Source organism: Elephantulus edwardii, unplaced genomic scaffold (assembly GCF_000299155.1).
Source record: "Elephantulus edwardii isolate Elephantulus edwardi_28Jun2011 unplaced genomic scaffold, EleEdw1.0 scaffold00113, whole genome shotgun sequence".
Lineage (NCBI taxonomy): Eukaryota > Metazoa > Chordata > Mammalia > Macroscelidea > Macroscelididae > Elephantulus > Elephantulus edwardii.
In genome coordinates this window covers 9,039,350-9,058,591 of record NW_006399863.1, presented here as the reverse complement: position 1 = coordinate 9,058,591, position 19,242 = coordinate 9,039,350, and the positions used below count along the sequence as shown (strand labels likewise).

Genomic DNA, 19,242 nt, shown 5'->3' with positions numbered 1-19,242 from the left:
AATTATTAAAAAAATGTGTTCATTTCACATAAAGGTTCATGTTTAAAAAATTTTCAGAAAGTTTTCCAAATAATTCTATATGATATTTTTAATATATGCAGGCTCTGTAATGATTTGACATTTTTCATTTTGAAAACTGAATATTTATATTATCTTCCTCCCATTAATGTCTTTTTTTCAGACTGAGGAATCCCGTCTATTCCCAGCTCACTGGAATAGTAATTACTTAAATTACTTTTAAAATTACTTAATAGTAATTTTAAAAAGACTGTCAAGCAGGTACGGCCTGATAGTAGCCCTCTGTTAGGTTTTTCAGACTGTAAGGTCTTTACAGGAGGAAACTGCTTATCTTTCTGCTACAGAACAACTGGTCAATTTGAGCCACCAACCTTTCAGGTCGCCCCAACACGTTATGCTCTTTCTATGAGAGATCTTTTTAAAACACCAAAGAGTATAGGATCTTGTCAAATGTCTTTTCTGTCTTGACTGAGATGATCATGTGGTTGTTTGCCTTTGTTCCATCAATGTAGTAAGTGGGTTGATTTTTATAATGTAAAAATTACCTTCCCACTCCTGAGATAAATCTCACTTGATCATGATAATCTCTTATGATGGATGTTTTGGGGTTTTTAAATAGGATTTTGTTGGAGATTTTTATACCTATATTCACAAGGGATAGTTACTGCTTTTTTCTCTTGTATGTTTGTCTAACTTTGGTATTAGAAACTATTTCTTCCCCTCTTATATAATTTGGGAAAGCTGAAAAAGCTGAAAAAGACTGGAGACACATCTACAAACGGCTAGTAGAATTCTCCAGTGAAGCCATCTGGTCCATGTCTTTTCTTTGTCAAGAAATTTTTCATTAGGAATTTAGGAACCAGTTGCCACTTCCTCTGGCTTCCTTTCTCAGCATCTTCCTGCATCCACACTTGATCTACACCATACTTGGCAACCCTTTACCATAGGTGATCAAGCTTACATGTATTTTCTTACTTGACAATGACAAAATATGCATGTTTAAAAATTTTGTTGTTCTGTCATTCAAAGATTGAAAAACTGGAAGCTGCTTCTTTAAATGACTTTTTTTTTTCAACCAGGATTTTGGTAAGAGAATCTGTTTACCATACATACTTTAGGGAAAACATTTTAAAAAAGAATTCAGTTATCTCATAACTTCTAACAGGTTCTGTCTCTACCATGCTTTAAAAAAATATCTATTAAAAAACTACATATGATTAACCAATGCAATATGAAATGACATCCTAACCTGAGACACACTATTCTTACCATTTCAACTTAAGGGAGAAATAAAAGCGGTAAGAAAGAATAAAAAAGGCCAAGTAATATGAGACAACTTATAAAAGAATATAAAGCAAATCCTCAAAGTAATTTTGTGACTGTCTTCACAAAATATAGCCTGTTAAACATGAAATAAGTAGTTTTAGAAGAAAAAAAATTAATGTACTTCAAGTAAGAGTGAAGGGTATACAGGTTAAGAAAAGCCAATAGTATAACATTTGGATGCTTTTTTGGTTTTTATAGTCTAAAACTGTCACAAAGAACAAATAAAATACACAATCTTTTTGATGAGAAAAACAAACCAACCAATGTGGGCTGTTAAAGAATAAACCTGACCCACATATGGGCCATTAGTACAATCCCAATGCCTGTCTTTACTCCATTATCCAATAATCCCATTTCAGGTAAACTATTAAAAGCAAGAATCACCATTTTTGTCCACTGCAGGGGAAAAAGTTAACATTGTTCAAATTATTTTCAACAGTTATAAAATTCTAAAAAGTGAAATATAAGAAAGTAAATAATTTTCTTTAATTAATGAGGTTTTTTTCACAAAATATAAGCATCTCCAATAAGAGTAAAAAAGATAAAACTCTAAATTGAGTGGGAAAAACCCCTCACAAAACTAATTGTTGTTGTTGTTATGTGCCGTCGAGTCGCTTGCGACTCATAGCGACCCTATGTACAATAGCCCTAAAATCCGCTCTGTCCTGTGCCAATCGCACTGTCTCTGACGCTCCCATCCCAATTATCCCAATCACTGAATCAATCCACCTCATAGAGGGCCTTCCTCTCCTGCGCCGTCCGTCCACCCTCCCAAGCATGATGTCCCTCTCTAAGGACCAGTCTCTCCACACAACATGTCCAAAGTATGTTAGACGGAGCCTCAGAATCCTTGCCTCCAAGGAGCCACCCGGTTTAACCCTTTCCAGGACAAATCTGTTTGTTTTCCTAGCAGTCCATGGTATTCTCAATACTCTTCTCCAGCACCACAGCTCAAAGGCATTTCTTTTCTTTCTATCCTCCTTGGTCATTGTCCAACTCTCTGATGCATAACAAATGATTGCGAAGACCATGGCCTGTATCAGACGCACCTTGGTCTCCAGAGAGACACCATTGCTCTTCAGTACAAAACTAATTAATCAAGTCTAATTGCTTTGACTAGTCTGCTGATTAGTCAGGTCTTCTTATGGAAGGTAATATTCCTGCCTCCTCAAAAAAACAAAAGGCAGCATAAAATAAAACCCACTGACACTGGAGTGGATTAGAATTTACAGCAACCTTACACTGGATTTTTGAGCTATAGATTTTTTTTAAAAAATATAGACCTCTTCATGAATTTGCATGTCATCCTTATGTAGGGGCCATGTTAATTTATGTCTCGTTCCAATTTTAGTGTATGTACAGCTGAAACAAGCACATCAAGCTATAAATCTTTCTGGGAGGGGACAATATCTTTTTTCCCTGATGGATTCGAATCACTGACTCACTGAGGTAGTAAGAGGAAAGGAAAAAAGAAAACATTCAAATTCTTTCACGTGCTCCCACTTTAAGTACCTCTAACCTCTCTAATAACACTACATGATTAAAAGGAAAGGGATAAACCTAGTAAAATAAAAAGTATTGCTTACGTGTTTAAAAGACCCATAAGGAACTGCTGTGGACCCTGTGTCTTCTAGGTAATCTTCCCAGCTTAACTCCACTTCTTCAACACCAGACCCAGTGTCTGGAATTAAATACAAAAACAAGTAAACACAACCAAAGAAAATGCAAAGTGTCAAAGCATACTAGTAAACCTAACTCAACAGAATTTACTTGATGATAAGTTGATTGGTTTTACACAAAAGCATTAAGTTCTTTTAAAATAACAGCTTCCCTTGTTGTTAGGTGCCATTGAGTTCAGTATGACTCATAGTGACTCTATAAACAACAGATCTGAACCCTGTCCTGTCTTGTGCCATCCGCATCATCTCTGACATACTCCAGCCTACTGCTGCAGTCACTATGTCAATCCAGCCAGTTGAGGGTCTTCTTCTCTTTCACCATTCCTCCACATTTCCATGCATTATGTCCCTTTCTAAAAAACAGCCTCTCCTCAAGTATGCCCAAAGTATGTGAGAGGCTTGGTCATCTTTGCCTCAAAGGAGCACTGTAGCTACACTTTCTCCAACATTTATCTATTTGCCCTTTTGGCAGTCCATAGGATATTTGGCAATCTTTTCCAGCACCACAGCTCAAAGACATCAATTCTTCTGTCATCCTTATTCATTGCTCAGCTCCAAGATGCATAGCAAGTGAAAGAGAAGACCATGGTTTAAATCAAGCACAACTTAAGTCTTCAAACTGATATCACAGCTCTCCAGTAATTAAGAGTGGTCCCTCTCTGACTGCTGACTTGCCCAATGTAGTAATGTCTCTTGATCTAGGACTACTAGTATAAGGGTATTGTGGATTCAAGTAAGATGAAATAATTTACAATTTCAATCTTTTCTCCATCTATCATGTTTTTTAAGTACATATAAAATATATACATGTTTATGTCTATATATATATATATATATATATATATATATATATGAGTTATTAGATTCTTGTCTAATATTCTCAGCCATATTCTAATATTCTCTAATATTGGCATACTGTCTAATATTCCCTGCCAACACCATAATTCAAAGATAACGTTCTCTGTCCGTTTTCCTTATCAGTGTCCAGCTTTCACATGCACACAAGGCAAATGAAATTATCAAACTTGAGACAGACATACTTTAGTTCTCAAAGAAACATCTTTGCTTTTTAACACTTTAAATAGGCCTTTTGCAGCAGATATGTCAAACGCATGACATTAACTGACTTCCTGACTGTTATTTCCATGGACACTGGTTGTGAATCCAAATGAAAGAACTCCTTGATAACATCAACCATTTCTCTGTTTACAACGATGCCGCTTACTGGCCCAGTTGTGAGAACTGTGTTTTTCTCTATGTTGAACTGTCATTCAAAATGACCTTTGACCTTCAAATCCAAGATGAGAGCTATGGTCTTTGATCTTGAAAAGTAAGTGGTTTAAGTTTTCTTCAGTTTTAGCAAGTACAATTGCATCATCTCGAATACTTCAGGTTGTTAGTAAGTCTTTCACCAATTCTGATGACTCATTCTTCTTCATGGAGTCCAGCTTCTTGGATTATTTGCTCAGCACAGAGACTGAATGAGCACTGTGAAAGGCTACAACCCCGACTTACACCTTTCCTGATTTTAAACCATGCAATGATTCCCATTCTGTTTGAGTAACTGTCTCTTGGTCTACAAATGAGTGGCTCTTAGTTCTCCATAAGCACAATTAAGTTTTCTGAAAATCCCATTCATCTCAATACTATTCATTTTTTGGTCAGATCCACACAGTCAATAAGACACAGGTAAATATGTTTTAAGTGTTCTCTGTTTTCAGTAATAATACTTTTTAATTATCTTTATCTGAAGATAATTAATATCACACTTGTGATATTAATTATATGGCTTATTATTAATAATATTATAATATTAATTATATGACTTGTGATATTCATTATCTTGTGTGATACTAATTATATTGCTCAATAATCCTAGCAATTCTGTTGGATCACCTTTCCTTGGAATGGGCACAAATATGTTTCTCTCAGACATTTGCTCTTTCAAATTCCCTGGTGTGGCCAAGTGGCACTTTTAGCACTGTGTTCACGTTTTGTAACATTTCAACTGGCATGACCAAGCAATTCTATCCTTAGGGGTATAGCCAAAAGAACTGAAAACACATATTCAAACAAAAACTTGTACAACAAAGTTAAAAACATCTCTATTTACAACAGACAAAGTGGACACAATGTTCAAGAACTGAGTAGGTAAACAAAATATATGTAGGTAAACAAAATATAGTATATGCATGGTTATGAGCTAGTATTCTTTCATAAAAGGAATGTTGTTGTTATGTACCATCAAGTTGCTTGCTACTTACTCATACCAATCCTACATACAGCAGCTCTGAACCCTGCCCTGCCCTGAGCCAGTCTCACTAATTCTGACACACCAACTCCCATTTCCCCAGTTACTGTATCAATCCTTCTCATCTGGAGTCTTCCTCTCCTGCGCTGTCCCTCCACTTTTCTGAGCATGATGTTCTTTCTCCAAAAACTGCCTCCTCCTAGCCATGTGCCCAAACTAGCCTCCAAGGAGAAATTTGGTTTCACCCTCTCCAAGACCTATTTGTTTTTATGGCAGTCCATGGTATATTCAAGACTCTTCCCCACCACATCGATTCTTCTTCTGAAATCAGAGAGTACCAGAGGGATGTCTATTGGTGTTTCACTGACTATGTACAGGCATTTGACTGTGTGGCTCATAATAAACTGTGGCTGACTCTGAGAAGTATAGGAATTACAGAACACTTAATTGTGCTTATGCGAAACCTATACTTGGACCAGGAGGCAGTCATCAGAACAGAGCAAGGAAACAGTCCATGGCTCAAAATTGGGAAGTGTGTGCATGAAGGATGTGTCCTATCTCCATATCTTTTCAGTCTACAGGCAGATTATCTGGGAGGCTGGGCTCTATTAGGAGAAGTGTGGCATCAGGATTGGAGGTAGAATCATCAACAGTTCACGTTATGCAGATGACACAACCCTGCTTGCTGAAACTGAGGAGGACATGAAGCACTTGCTGCAGAAGGTCAAGGACTGCAGCCTTCAATATGGATTGAAGCTCAACGTCAAGAAAACAAAGATTACCACCACTGGGCAGATTGTCAGCATCATGAGAGATGGTGAAGAGATTGAGATTGTTGAAAGCTTTAGTTTGCTTGGCTCTACAATCAACACTCTTGGTACCAGCAGCCAGGGAATTAAAAGACAAATTGCACTGGGAAAGTCTGCTGTCAGAGACCTCTCCAAAGTACTGAAGAGCAACAATGTCAGTCTGGAGACTAAGGTGCACCCAATACAGACCATGGTCTTTGCAATCACTTGCTATGCATCAGAGGGCTGGACAATGACTAGGGATGATAGAAGGAAAGTTGATGCCTTTGAGCTGTGGTGCTGGAGAAGAGTACTGAATATACCATGGACTGCTAGGAGAACAAACAAGCTCATCTTAGAGAGGGTGAAGCCAAGCTGCTCCTTGGAGTCAAGGATTCTGAGGCTTCATCTGACATACTTTGGATATGTTGCAAGGCGGGATCAGTCCTTAGAGACAGACATCATGCTTGGAAGGGTGGAGGGACGGTGCAAGAGAGGAAGACCCTTGATGAGATGAACTGATTCAGTCACTGGAGTAGTGGGGATAGGTGTGTCAGAGACAATAAGATTGGCAAGAGATAGAGCAGGGTTTAGGGCCGTTGTACACAGGGACTCTATGAGTCGCAGGCGACTCAACGGCACATAACAGTAAATAACGTATCACAATGGTAAAAAGGAAAAAACCTGACAATATTAATAATGACAAAGTTAAAAAGAAACTGGCTCTTTCATACTTTGCTGGTGAGAATGTAGAATCACACAGTCACTCTGAGCTATTTTAGTTTGGCAGACTTTTTAACTAAACATATGTTTACCATATGACCCAGCAATCGTGCTGGGAATTTATCCATAAATGACAATCTTCTGTACACAGTAGTTCACAGGAGCCTGATCTGTAGTAGCCAGGAACTGAAAACAACCAAATATACTACAAGAGCTGAGCGCCTGCACTCACTGTGGCACAGCCATGGGTTACACTACTCAGCAGCAACAGGGAACAAAGCACAGGCTCATCACAGAGCCCGCTTCCGCTCGGTCCCACACCACCACCATAAAGCAAATACTGTCACACCAGTATTCTGGCTTCCCAGTACATACAAAAGTTATATTTGCAGAATGCTGCAATCTACTGTTAGCAATAGCTCTGCGGAAAAGTCTGAAATAGCAAAATTCAAAAGGTCTGAATTACAAAAAAATGATACAGAAACAAACTCAGCACATACTGTTGGAAGAATAATGCTGTTTGATTTACTTAACACAGTTTTGCCTCAGATTGTCAATCTGTGAAAAAAATGCAGTATATCTAAGAAGTACAACAAAGCAATTAAGCAACAAGCAACTAAGGAAAGTATGCCAATATTTATATACACAAGAATGTTGACAGACCAAGGGTATTAAGTGAAGAAAAACCCAATCTTAAATGTCAGAAACTGTACCATTCTATTTATGTAAGATTCTTAAAATGACAAAATTATACAGGTTGAAAACAGATTAATAGTTGCCTGGGTCCTGTGTGTAGGAGACTTACCATTATAAATGCACAGTACAGGGCATTCTTTGTGGTGACAGAATACTTTTTGTATCTTAAATGAGACTGGTTACAAGAAAACACCCATGAGGAAAAAAATGATACAGAACTATATACATTGCATACCAATGTTGATTTCCTGGTCTTACTGCTGCACAACAGTTACAAGATGTAACCAGTGGAAAGACTGGGTGAAAGTTACATAGGATTTGCAAGTACTGTATCTTTGCAACTTCCAAGGAATCTATAATTATTTTCAGATAATTAGAAAATAACTGTCAAAATGAAAATGTTGTTTTAAAAGGAGAAGTCTGTTCATAAAAGTTCTTTTTCCAACAAACATTGTAAGCACTCTCTTTGCCAGAAGTAGAGAATGTGATGCAAGACACCATCTCCTTCAAAGAACTTCCAGTTCAGTGGCAGAAAGACAAGTCAGACAATACAGAGCAGGCAGATACAGACTTCTGTACCCTAGAGAATAAATGCTTCTCAGAAAACCCAATACCTGCATCAAGCTGCTGCTCCCCGTTCATTTCCACAGCATATGAGCGATCTTCTCTCCAAACAAAGGAAAGGCCTTATGCTTCTGCTATGATCTGATGATCACTTGCAGCTCTCATGTGCCTGTTCAGTGTGCACTGAAGGGTCCAAATGGAAGTGCTAAAAATGAAAAAAGAACACATAAACAACCCAAAGGCCAAGCATTCATTCTGAAGACAATGGTGTTCAACTTGATCAAGAAAGCAGGTTACAAGGACTGTTCACCATCCAAGCTTTTCTTTACTCTTCACTAGTCTAAATTCCTCTTTCCTTATGACTTGTAGCAAATCCAAAAGTGACAGCTGAGTCTCATTTATAAATAGATTTTTTTAAAGAACACATTGGTAGAATAGATGAGATTAGATGAAAAAAATTCACAACTTTTGCACACATAATTTCTTTGATGATGATTATTATTATAAGACTCATTCTTGTAAGACAGAAGCAAATGTCCAAATGGCCTCTGATATTAACTATTCCTCCTCCCTTCAATTCTTCCACTCCCATCTCTGGTTTCTGTGGTTCATTGGAAGGTCTCACAGAAACTAAAAAACCATGAGGGAAATGGTGTATGTGCTTCTGGACATAGGCCTTGGTAAACAAAGGCCCAGGAGCTGTATCCTGGGCTACTGATTGTTGACTACAAGCACAGCTGGACCAGGTTAGATGCAACATCCCATGAGAACAAGCACTGCACTTTCCAGAATCATCCCTTTACAAAGGAGTTCAAGTTTATAAACCTATGGGTGGCAACTTGGGTTAATTAATATCTTCTACTAGTTGGGGCTTATATCCCACCCTAAATCTATCACCTTAACACAATAAAAAACTTATCCTTGAAGTGAGGTCTTAATTTCTAAGATTGTTGTTGCTGAATATCATTGAGTCAGAACCAAACCTATAGCTGACCCTCCAGTGAGTTTTCAGAGGCAATTAATCACACAAGATTAATTAATCACCCTTCTCCCACAGAGCATCTGATGGCCTCGAACCGCATGCCTTCAGAGATTGCCATGCAGCTCTTCCCACTATGCCACCAGAGCTCCCTTTTCTTACACTAAGGGGCTAGAATCACAAAAATGGGAGGCTGTGAATGACAGGGCCATATTACTTAATCCATTGTACTAAATATTTTCTAATTCGGAAGATCTTAAGTATGTTGTTGCTTATATGAGCTGTCAAGTTGGAACTGATTCATAGTGATCTTTCAGTGGCTTTTCAGAGGCTGTAAATCACATCAGAAGAGATTGTCCATCTTTCTCCCTCAGATAAAGCTAGTAGATTTGAATTATGTGCCACTAAGCCACCAGAACTGCCCTTGTATGTATAAAGCTATAAAGATTTTTATATCTAGAAATCACAATAATTTAAGATCTATATGAACTTAAAACTGCAATACAGAACAATATTAACTCTTAACTCACAATAAACAATTCCTAATGACTTTGGCCAAGGAGTAAGAGGAATTGGGGGAGAACAGCTTTCAATATTGTGCCTATACCAAATGAATTTGATTCAGGACACAGTATTACTTGAACTAATTTTCTACTTGACTTATCTAGAATATTATGCAAAATGAGAACATACCAACTGTATTTTTGTGTACAATTAAACTTATATAAAGAGACAGACTCTAACAGCAGACTTAAGCTAAACTGGCGGGCAGCCTGGATGGCTCAGACAGTAAGCTCTACATCAGAGGGAGCTGGTTGATTACTGACATGCTAGGAAGCCAGAGTGCCTGGGTAGTGTAGACAGCACGCATCTTGCTCATCTAAAGGTTATGGGTCCAGTTATTCAGGAGCACCAGAGAGGAAAGGTGTGGGGATGTACTTCTGAAACATACCTTGGAACACAGTCCTAAGCATGAACTGACTCAGGGGCAACTCTGGTTTTTTAATTTAGGAAATACTCCATAAGCCACTAAAAAGATAGGTCCCATCCAAAACATACAGAAACATGACCACACTGCTGAGCGAAAAGCCAAGTGAAGAATACTATTACCTGCGTTAACTTTTAAAAAACTCACCACTGCTTCTTTGACTTGGTGATGCTGGACAAATAAATGGGTTGGCCTGTTTGTGCTAGTTGCTTCATTTGTAAAAGGGGGATAACAGCATTGTAACTACTTTACAAACAGCTATGATGACTGAGAAAATTCATGAAACACACATGGCATAGAGCCACCCACATAGGAAATGCTGAGTTATAGTGACTATTAGTCAATACTGACAGGCTCAAGTTCCTATGGCATTAACTTAGTGACTCATCTCTACGTATAAAGTCCTGACATTTCAGCACGGGTTTAATGGGAAAAAGCCAGTGCTAAAATAAGTATCTATTGGTTCACTGGGCCTTGAAGATGTCATCCATTGTTTATGTTTGTAAACTCTTGAAAAATGCTAGCATTTCTGTCCAAAGCCACTAGTGTTTTAAAAAGATAATGATAATAAATAAACAGATGAAGGACGAAAGTTAAAAACATAAGATGGGAAGACTACAAGTCTTAATGCAGCTGCATGTTAAAGAGGTGACATTTTTTTCAATCTCACAACATCACTTAGATTTTAGCCGATGAGCAATCAGTTCATCACTTTAATAGGATCATGAGAAATAAACTGATAAAAGCCTTTTGCTATGTAACATCTGTTCAAAATCTCTTTGTTGCTAGCCTGCTGCCTATTCATGCAGTGAGAAAAAACCCAAGTAAAATATCCAGGGGCTTAGTATATGGAAATTTAACTCACTTTTCATTTCTTTTCAGTTCATATTAAACAATTTTACTGTTTTCATTTACTTTATGGTTGATTTTGATACTGTCATTTCCCTTGTGGTTATCAGAGCACGTTAAGAGTTATTTGTTTAGATAAAGCACACATGATTTGACTTACATACAAAATCTTAGTGAACTAAATAGGTGTCCAGATAATTTGCAAGGGATTTATGTTTTAAAAGTAATGATTAATAACAGCTTTTATGTCAAACATGTAAAAAAATTAACCTAGATGAATTCTAAATTTATTTCATATTTCAGTCAGAAAAATCCAGACAGGTAATTATGATCAAGGTGACACTTTCAGTGGTCCATAAATATAAAGCAAAACCAACACAGAATAAGTAACTGCTAAATACACTGCTTAAAATCATCTTAACAATGGTCATACCAGGATTTCCCCTGCCACCAGTTGCTGCTTTATTTTTTTTAAGCTGTAGTATATTCGCACAATGGAATACTACACTGCACTGACAAACAAGGAACTCACGAATTACTATACAAAATGGGTGACCTTGGAGGACATTATGCTGAGTGAAGTCTCTCAGTCACAGAGGGACAAATGCTGCATAGTGTCGCTGTTACAAAGCGGGACTGACATTGGGGTTGGGGGGGGCAGACTGAGAAAAGAGGGGATAAAAAAATGTATACTGCATTGAAAGAGATGAGGGAGAGAACTGTTCATGATTAGGTACTGTTGTCATGACAGGAGTCCATAACAAAGGCTGTATAGTGGAGCAGACTTAGGGGGAGGCATTGTATAACAATTAAAAACTTTTTGTTTTACTTTTCAAAGAGAAGAGTGAACTGGGGGAGAGGGATGGGCAGGGAGAAAAGTGCAACAATGATGAGCGGAAATCCAAAGTCTCTGTAAACTTGCATTAAAATTAATAAAAAAGGGGGGGAAAGAGTACACAGTATGCTCATACTCTGAGCTTTCGCTGCCTAGCTTCATGTTAGTATACCTGGGTTTCGAGTCTAAAATAGAGCACCTCGTATCACTTTTACATGGGAAAATTACAATAAAGCAAGAGAGGTTTCTGTAAGAGATATCCTCGAACAAATGACCTAATGTGTCTGACATAAATAACTTAGGAAAAAGGAAGTCCGCTTAGTTCTAAAGGTAGTCAATATATGATTATGTAGTTGTTATGTACTGTCAAGTCATCTGCAACTCATAGCGACAGTTCTGAACCCTTTTCTATTCTGAGCCAACCTTACTGTTTTGATTACCCCAATAACTGAGTCAATCCATCTCATCAAGGGTCTTCCTCTCTTGTGCTGTCCCTCGGCCCTCCCAAGTATAATGTCCCTCTCCAAGGACTCATCCCTCCTTCCAACATACCCATAAGAAAATAATTTAATATTTACCAGAAAGTTAGCAGGAAAATTCTCAATGAAATATCTGAATTTGCACTCCTGTCTCAAAAAGGAGCTCTGGTGGCCAGGTCGGCCGGGGGTTTGCTATCAGGCCAAAAGCTGCGTCTCTGTGGTATTCAAATCTACCAGCTGCTCTCTTCTCATTCAATTTACAGCCTGGCAAAGCTCATGGAAAGCAGCTATATAGGTCAGTCTGACCTCACGTCAATGAGCAAAATATGCCTTAAAAAAAGGGGGGGGGGAACAATTCAACAAGCACTAAACCCAGCAAAAAATTTCAGGTATGCAGTTAAACATGTTCATTGCTGCTGAGTCAGAACTGACTCATAGCTCCAGCTGGTTTACAGAGGCAGTAAATCGAATGAGAGGAGACTGTCCATCTTTCTCGCTCCTTACCACTAGACTATCAGCAGTTAGACATGGAAATGCAAAAAATTCAGTAATTAATTTTGCTCCAAGTTTGGCCAGTCTTCAAAGTTAACTCTCTTTCTGTTAAAGTGATAGAGCCCCTCTGCTTCTGTTTCCTAACAAATACAGATTTCCCTTGACCTTTCACTCGTGGTGGTAAGTAGTCAGGTATCATGCCCCAGCTCTGCACACTTCCTACTGGCAAATGATCTAAACTAAATGCTGTGCTTCCGTCTGTCAGATGCCAATGTAACTGGACTGGCAGGAGTAGATACCTTTAAATATTTTGTAAAGGTTGTTTTTATTGTTTTAACCCTTAATATAGATATCTGACCAAGGAATTAAAAATAAATGGAGTCTAGAGCATTCTGACAGACAAATCTCAGCTACTCACACCATCTAAATTAGATCCGACCCTAATTTAACATTTTCATTTTGCACTTAATTGTCTCAATTGCACAAATTGGTACTAATGGATTTATAAAACAAGTGGATATTCTGGAGGGATTGGGGTGTGTGTGGTTTGAATCCACTAGCAGCTCCTCAAGAGAATTACAGACAATTTCCCCCTTGTACAATTTCCGGGCTCTGAAAGTTTTCTGGAAGGCCAACTATGACTTGGTTCTGATTGAAGAGCAATGAGTTTGAGGGGTTTCTATAGACTGTTTCCAATATAATCTAGAACTCAGGAATGTTCTGTGTACCGTCGAGTCAGGACCAACTCATAACAGACTCTCTGGCAGGTTTCCCGAGGGAGGAGTAACTTGCATGGGAATTGACTGTCCATCACCTGGCATATTCTGCAGCACGCCTGAGTCGACAGCGCAACTCCTTACCACCAGGCCACCAGAGCTCAGACCTCAAAAAACCTCACACTTAAAAAGCAAAATAACCAGCAATAACAACAAAGTCCAACAGAGGAGCAAACGACAAATGCTAGCCAAGCCGTAGGGAAATTGGAGTTCTTATCTCCTGCTAGAATAGGCCATGGAAGGTGGTCTGGTGCTTCCTCAAAAAGTTGGAAAACGAAATATCATTTGACCCTGCAATTCTACTACTGAGAGCATACCCTAAAAAAAAAAGCCAGGGCCATGACTAAACAGCTGTACACACCCCATGTTTACTGCTGTATTATTCACAATAGCAAAGAGATGGAGGCAACCTAAGTGCCCATCAACAAATGAATTGATAGAAAAACTACGGTACATCCACACAACAGAATATTACTTAAAAACAATGAACTCATACACAATGAACATTACACAACATGAGTAAGCCTGGAAGACATTATGCGGAGTGAAATATCTCGGTCACAAATGGACACATACTGCACAACACCACTGTTCTAAAATGGGATTGACATGGGGGTTAGGGAGAGAATAGGCCAACAGTGGATAGACAATGTACACTGCATTGGAACAGACCATGGAAAGAACTGTATGACAGGATTATATGATTAGCCATCATCTAGAACAAGAGTTACAGTTGGGAAGGGGTGGGTGGGGAGGAAGGAAATGTTGCAACAATGAATGATTTTTTTTTTAAAGTGGAATTAGGGGGATAGGAAGGAAAATGTATAACAATCAATGAATGAAAATTTAGCTTTTCTGTAAACTTGTTGAAATCACAATTAAAAAAAAGAGGTACATTGCAAAGTGGACTGGAGGAGGGGGGAAACAAGATGAGGAAGAAAAATGAGCAATAAACACTGAATGAAAACCTAACCTTTCTATAAACTTTTGTTAAAATATTAAAAATATTTTAAAAAATTAAAATGGACAAATTATAAGGCTGATAATTTAAAAGGATTATTTTACACCTATAATTGCTAAATGAAAAACAACATAAATCTCTAATTCTACTTGGTAATTCTACCTGGTTGCCATTAAAAACTGAAGAATTTTTTCAATCCAATCAAAATCTCACCACGATGAGCTCATTTTAAAATTAATTGAAAAGAGAAAATGTACAATCCATCTGAGACACTTGTACACAAGATGCTATATAAGGCAAGTTTCTTCTATCAAAACATTAAAATAGTGCAGCACTAGCAAAAGAAAAGGCAAATACAGCAATAAAGGACAGTGAGGTTGGGAAATAGATCCATTTATATGAGAGAACAGTATGTCCGAAAGATGACATTCCATTTATCAAAATATGAACAAATAAAGAGTGTTGAACAATTAGCTATCTACTTTTGAGGGTAGGAAGTTTTAGTCTTTTACATCATGTGGGTCATATAAATAACTACAAGGTGAATTAAAGGAAGAAAACCTTAAAAACAAAGACTCCAAACAAATTAAGTAGAATATGAGAGAACACAGTTATAATTTTGAGATAGTAAAAACTTCCCTAGTGAGGAATGCCATTTCAAGAAGACACCTGTCCACATAAACATCTAAACTTAATGCCTGGCAAAAAGATGCCATAAGCAAATTTCAAAGACAATATTTACAGTATATACAAAAGACAAGGACTAAGAGCCCTTCTAACAGAAAGAGTATGGAAATAAGAAAAAAAGACAAAACTTAATAAAGGGAGGGAAAGTCAGGTATGAACAAAAATTTTACATCAACACAACAAAAAATCATGCAAAAATATGTACAACCTGAACAACTAAAACAAAATTTCACCCTGACTGTCAAAGATAAAAGGTTAAGTAACATTCAAAGTGGGTGAGGACATGGAGAAATAGATACTGTCATTACACAAACTGAAGAATGTAAATGAATATAGCCTTTTCACATAAACATTCTACTACATAAAAAATTTAACTTGCATACTCTACACACCATCAATCCTACTTTAGAATTTATTATAGAAAAATACTTTAAGGAAACAAAGAAATCTGCATCATAGCAGTTTAAAGAGATTAAATATCCCCATGTCTTTTCTCTGCAGCAAGCATTTCAAGATCTCCTCATTTTTCTTGAACTAGGTTGTGCCATCTGCATAAAGCAGGTTTCTGGTGAGTCTTCCTCCAATCCCAATGCTACATTCTTCATCATATAGTCCAGCTTCTTGAATCACTTGTTCTAGGCACGGGGCAACACGGCGCAGGGCAGCGTGGTGAAAGGGCACAGCCCTAATGCACAACTTTCGTGAATTTAAACCAGACAGCACTCCCTTGCTCTGTTCATACAACAGCTTCTTGGTCTAGTTATAGGCTTCAGATAAGCACAACTCTTTTGGAATTCCCATTCTTCTCAGTGTTAGCCATATAATTGTCATGATCCACACAATCAAAAGCCTTTGCATAGTCAATAAAACAGAAATAGAAAAAATACAAATTGAAAATGCTAGCTGCAGATGATCAAAGACTACTGCCTTCAATAAAGGTTCTATCTCAACAAAAACAAAAAATCCTGACCACCAGGTCAATAGGCAACATCATGATAGATGGGGGAAAAAGATAAGAAACTATGAATTATTTAATCTTGCTTGGATCCACAATCAACACCCTTGGCACCTGCTGTCAGGAAATTAAAAGATGTATTGCATTGGGAAAGTCTGCTGTGAGGGACTTCCCTAAAGTGGAGAAGAGCAATGATGTCATTTTTAAGACTAAGGTGCACCTGATTGAAACCAAAATCTTTTCAATTATTTGCTATGTAGCTGGAAGTTGGATAATAAAGACCACAGTACAATCACTGATGCCTTTGAACTGTGGTGTTGGAGAAGGATGCTGAATGCCAAAAGGCTATGGACTGCCAAAAGGACAAATTAATACATCTTGGAAAGGTGTAGTCAAAGTGCTTCTTAGAGGCAAGGGTAATGAAACTTGGTCTCATACACTCTGGCATATTGTAAGGAGGTGCCAGTCCTTGGAAAAGAACATCATGGTTGGAAAGGCAGTAAGAAGTGCTGCCCTACCATGGCTGACCACTCTGAAAGAGATCACAGTAATAGGGGCCTGAGCAGAGCAGGAGAAAAATATGAAACAAAACTTAAAATCATAAAAATGGTCAGGTGTGCTGCTCTGACAGAGATGGGTGGAACCTCTGAGACTATGACCCTTAGTCACCCTTCAAAGCCTAGAACTAAATACCCCTGTGGGCCAACTTTCAGCACACAGCAGACCTGTCAGGAGAACAGTAACACCAGAAGTACTCATTCCTTAGAACAATCAACCACACAAGATCAAAAGGGTAACAATTATCTAGAGATAAAGCTCAAAAAGCTAGAAAGGGTAGGATAAAGGGATTAACAGAAATGAGAATCACAAGGAAGAGGCAGGAACATGAAGTTACAATATGGGTGTTGTAATTAATGTCATAAACCTTAATGTATAGGAACAGTTGACTGGAAAACAATTTGCTCTATAAATTTTCACTCCAATCATAATAAAAATTAAGGAAAGCACAATGTGTTTGCTGACATGAAAAGTTACTTATTCTTCCAATAGATATTTTACTGGACATCCACTACACATCAAGCCTAATAAAAATTCTAGGAATTTATCACACAAGAAAACAAATCCTAAAATCTGCCTTCACAAAGTTCATGTTGAATAGAAAGTAAGAGAGTATACGATTCTTCTGAAAGGTGGTGACAGAGCTGGGTAGAACTGGCGGCATATGCCGAAAAGTTAAACAGGGCAGGATCAGAGGAGCTTTCATAGAGAAGATCTAACATACAGATAAAGATTTGTAGGAGATGATGGATGGTGAGGAGATTGAGATTGTTCACAGTTTTAGTTCGCTTGGCTCCACAATCAACACTCTTGGCACCAGCAGCCAGGAAATTAAAAGATATATTGTGATGGAAAATTCTGCGGTTAGAGACCTCTCTAAAGTACTAAAGAGCAATGATGTCAGTCTGGAGACTAAGGTGAGCCTGATACAGGCCATGGTCTTTGCAATTACTTGTTATGGATCAGAGAGCTGGACAATGACTAGGGATGATAGAAGAGAGTTGATGCCTTTAAACTGTGGTGTTGGAGAAGAGTATTGAATATACTATGGACTGCTAAGAGAAATGAACAGGTTTGTCCTGGAGAGGGTAAAGCCAGGCTGCTCTTTGGAGACAAGGATTCTGAAGCTTCATCTAACATACTCTGGACATGTTGCAAGGAAGGACCAGTCTGTGGAGAGGGACGTCATGCTTGGGAGGTTGTAGGGACAGCGCAGGAGAGGAAGACCCTAATTGAGATGGACTGATTCAGTGACTGGGATAACGAGGGTAGATGTGTCAGAGACAATAAGATTGGTAAGGGATAGAGGAGGGTTTAGGGCTGTTGTAGATAGGGTTGGTAAGAGTCGCAAGTGACTCGACGGTACATAACAACAACAACAACAACAGGAGATATCAGAAAGCAGGACACAGCAGGAAGAGGGAAAGGCCAATGCATGTGTCCGCAAGTGAAAGAATGTGAGCTGTGTTCTCAGAAGAGTAAGGTCAGGGAAGAAAGAAAGAATACTAGAAGATGAAGCTAAAGAGATGTCAACCTTACACAATGTGTACACGCCTTCCCAGTCCCCACTGTGTACACTTCACCTACAGACCTTAAGGATCCATGATGTTTAACAGGTGACACACTTCCCCTTCCTGAAGGTGTGAGAAAACATAAAAGTAATGCTAGAAGTGCTGAGAGCTGAACAGTGTAGCCACACTTCCTCATAAGCACGGCTGACAAAGGATCTAGCAATTCCATTCTTCATATATTCCCGAAAGAAAACAGGTCCACACAAAATCTTCATATAAATGTCACTCCTAATAGCAAAAACAAAAAAGTAAATAACCTAAATACTCATCAACCAATAGCTAGATAAAATGTGTAGTCATATAGTGAAACATTATATAATGTTCCATGATGAAATACTGAGCTATATATTGACATGACTGCTGCAATGGGCTCCTGTGTGTCAGGAAGTGTGAGGATAGCACAGGATAGGCCAGCATTCAGATCTTTAATTCACAGGGTCACTATGAGTTGTGCTCAATTCGATGGCACCTAACACCACCACCACCATGGGAAAAGCTTGTAAAATTATTCTAAGTTAAAGGAGTCAGTCACAAAAAGGCTGTGTACTGATTAATTCCATTTCTATAAAATGTCCAGAACAAGTACATCTACAGAGACAGAAAGTACACTAGTGACTGTAAAGGATTGGAGGGAGAGAACAACTGGGGTGTTTATAAACAAACACAGGGTTTCTTTGGTTATAGGGACTGAAACATTTAGAAGTGGATACTAAAATAGGAATACACACAGTCACTGTACCAAAAAGAATTTTTCCACACTGAATCATTTCAGGAAGTAGCATATGATCTATAACAATAGCAATGAAGGAAGAAGTTCAGGCTACACAGAAGGCATTGCAAAAAATACGATCTGAGGAACTGATGAAATATCAACTGTCCGACATACAGATGCAGCCTCGGCCACACTCACTAGTCTATGCCAAGAAATTTGGAAGACAGTTTACCTAGTCAACCAACTGGAAGAGATCCATATTTGTTCTCATTTAAAAAAGAAAAAGAAACTCAACAGAAGGGAAATTATCAAACAATATCATTAATAACATATATAAGTAAAAGCTTCCTGAAGA

The 19,242-nt window shown here is 38.1% G+C and overlaps 1 protein-coding gene across 1 annotated transcript in view; it reads right to left on the bottom strand.

The window, feature by feature from the left end:
• The window catches only part of SFMBT1 (Scm-like with four mbt domains 1), a 54,003-nt gene extending 45,753 nt beyond the window's left edge, over window positions 1-8,250 (bottom strand). Inside the window, exons 1-2 of the mRNA XM_006892233.1 lie at window positions 8,096-8,250; window positions 2,931-3,025 (exon numbers count right to left, since the gene is read on the bottom strand). Of these exons, the coding sequence (XP_006892295.1) occupies window positions 2,931-3,025; window positions 8,096-8,123 (123 nt within the window). The 5' untranslated portion in view covers window positions 8,124-8,250. The remainder of the gene's footprint in view (window positions 1-2,930; window positions 3,026-8,095) is intronic.
• Window positions 8,251-19,242: the final 10,992 nt, after the last annotated feature.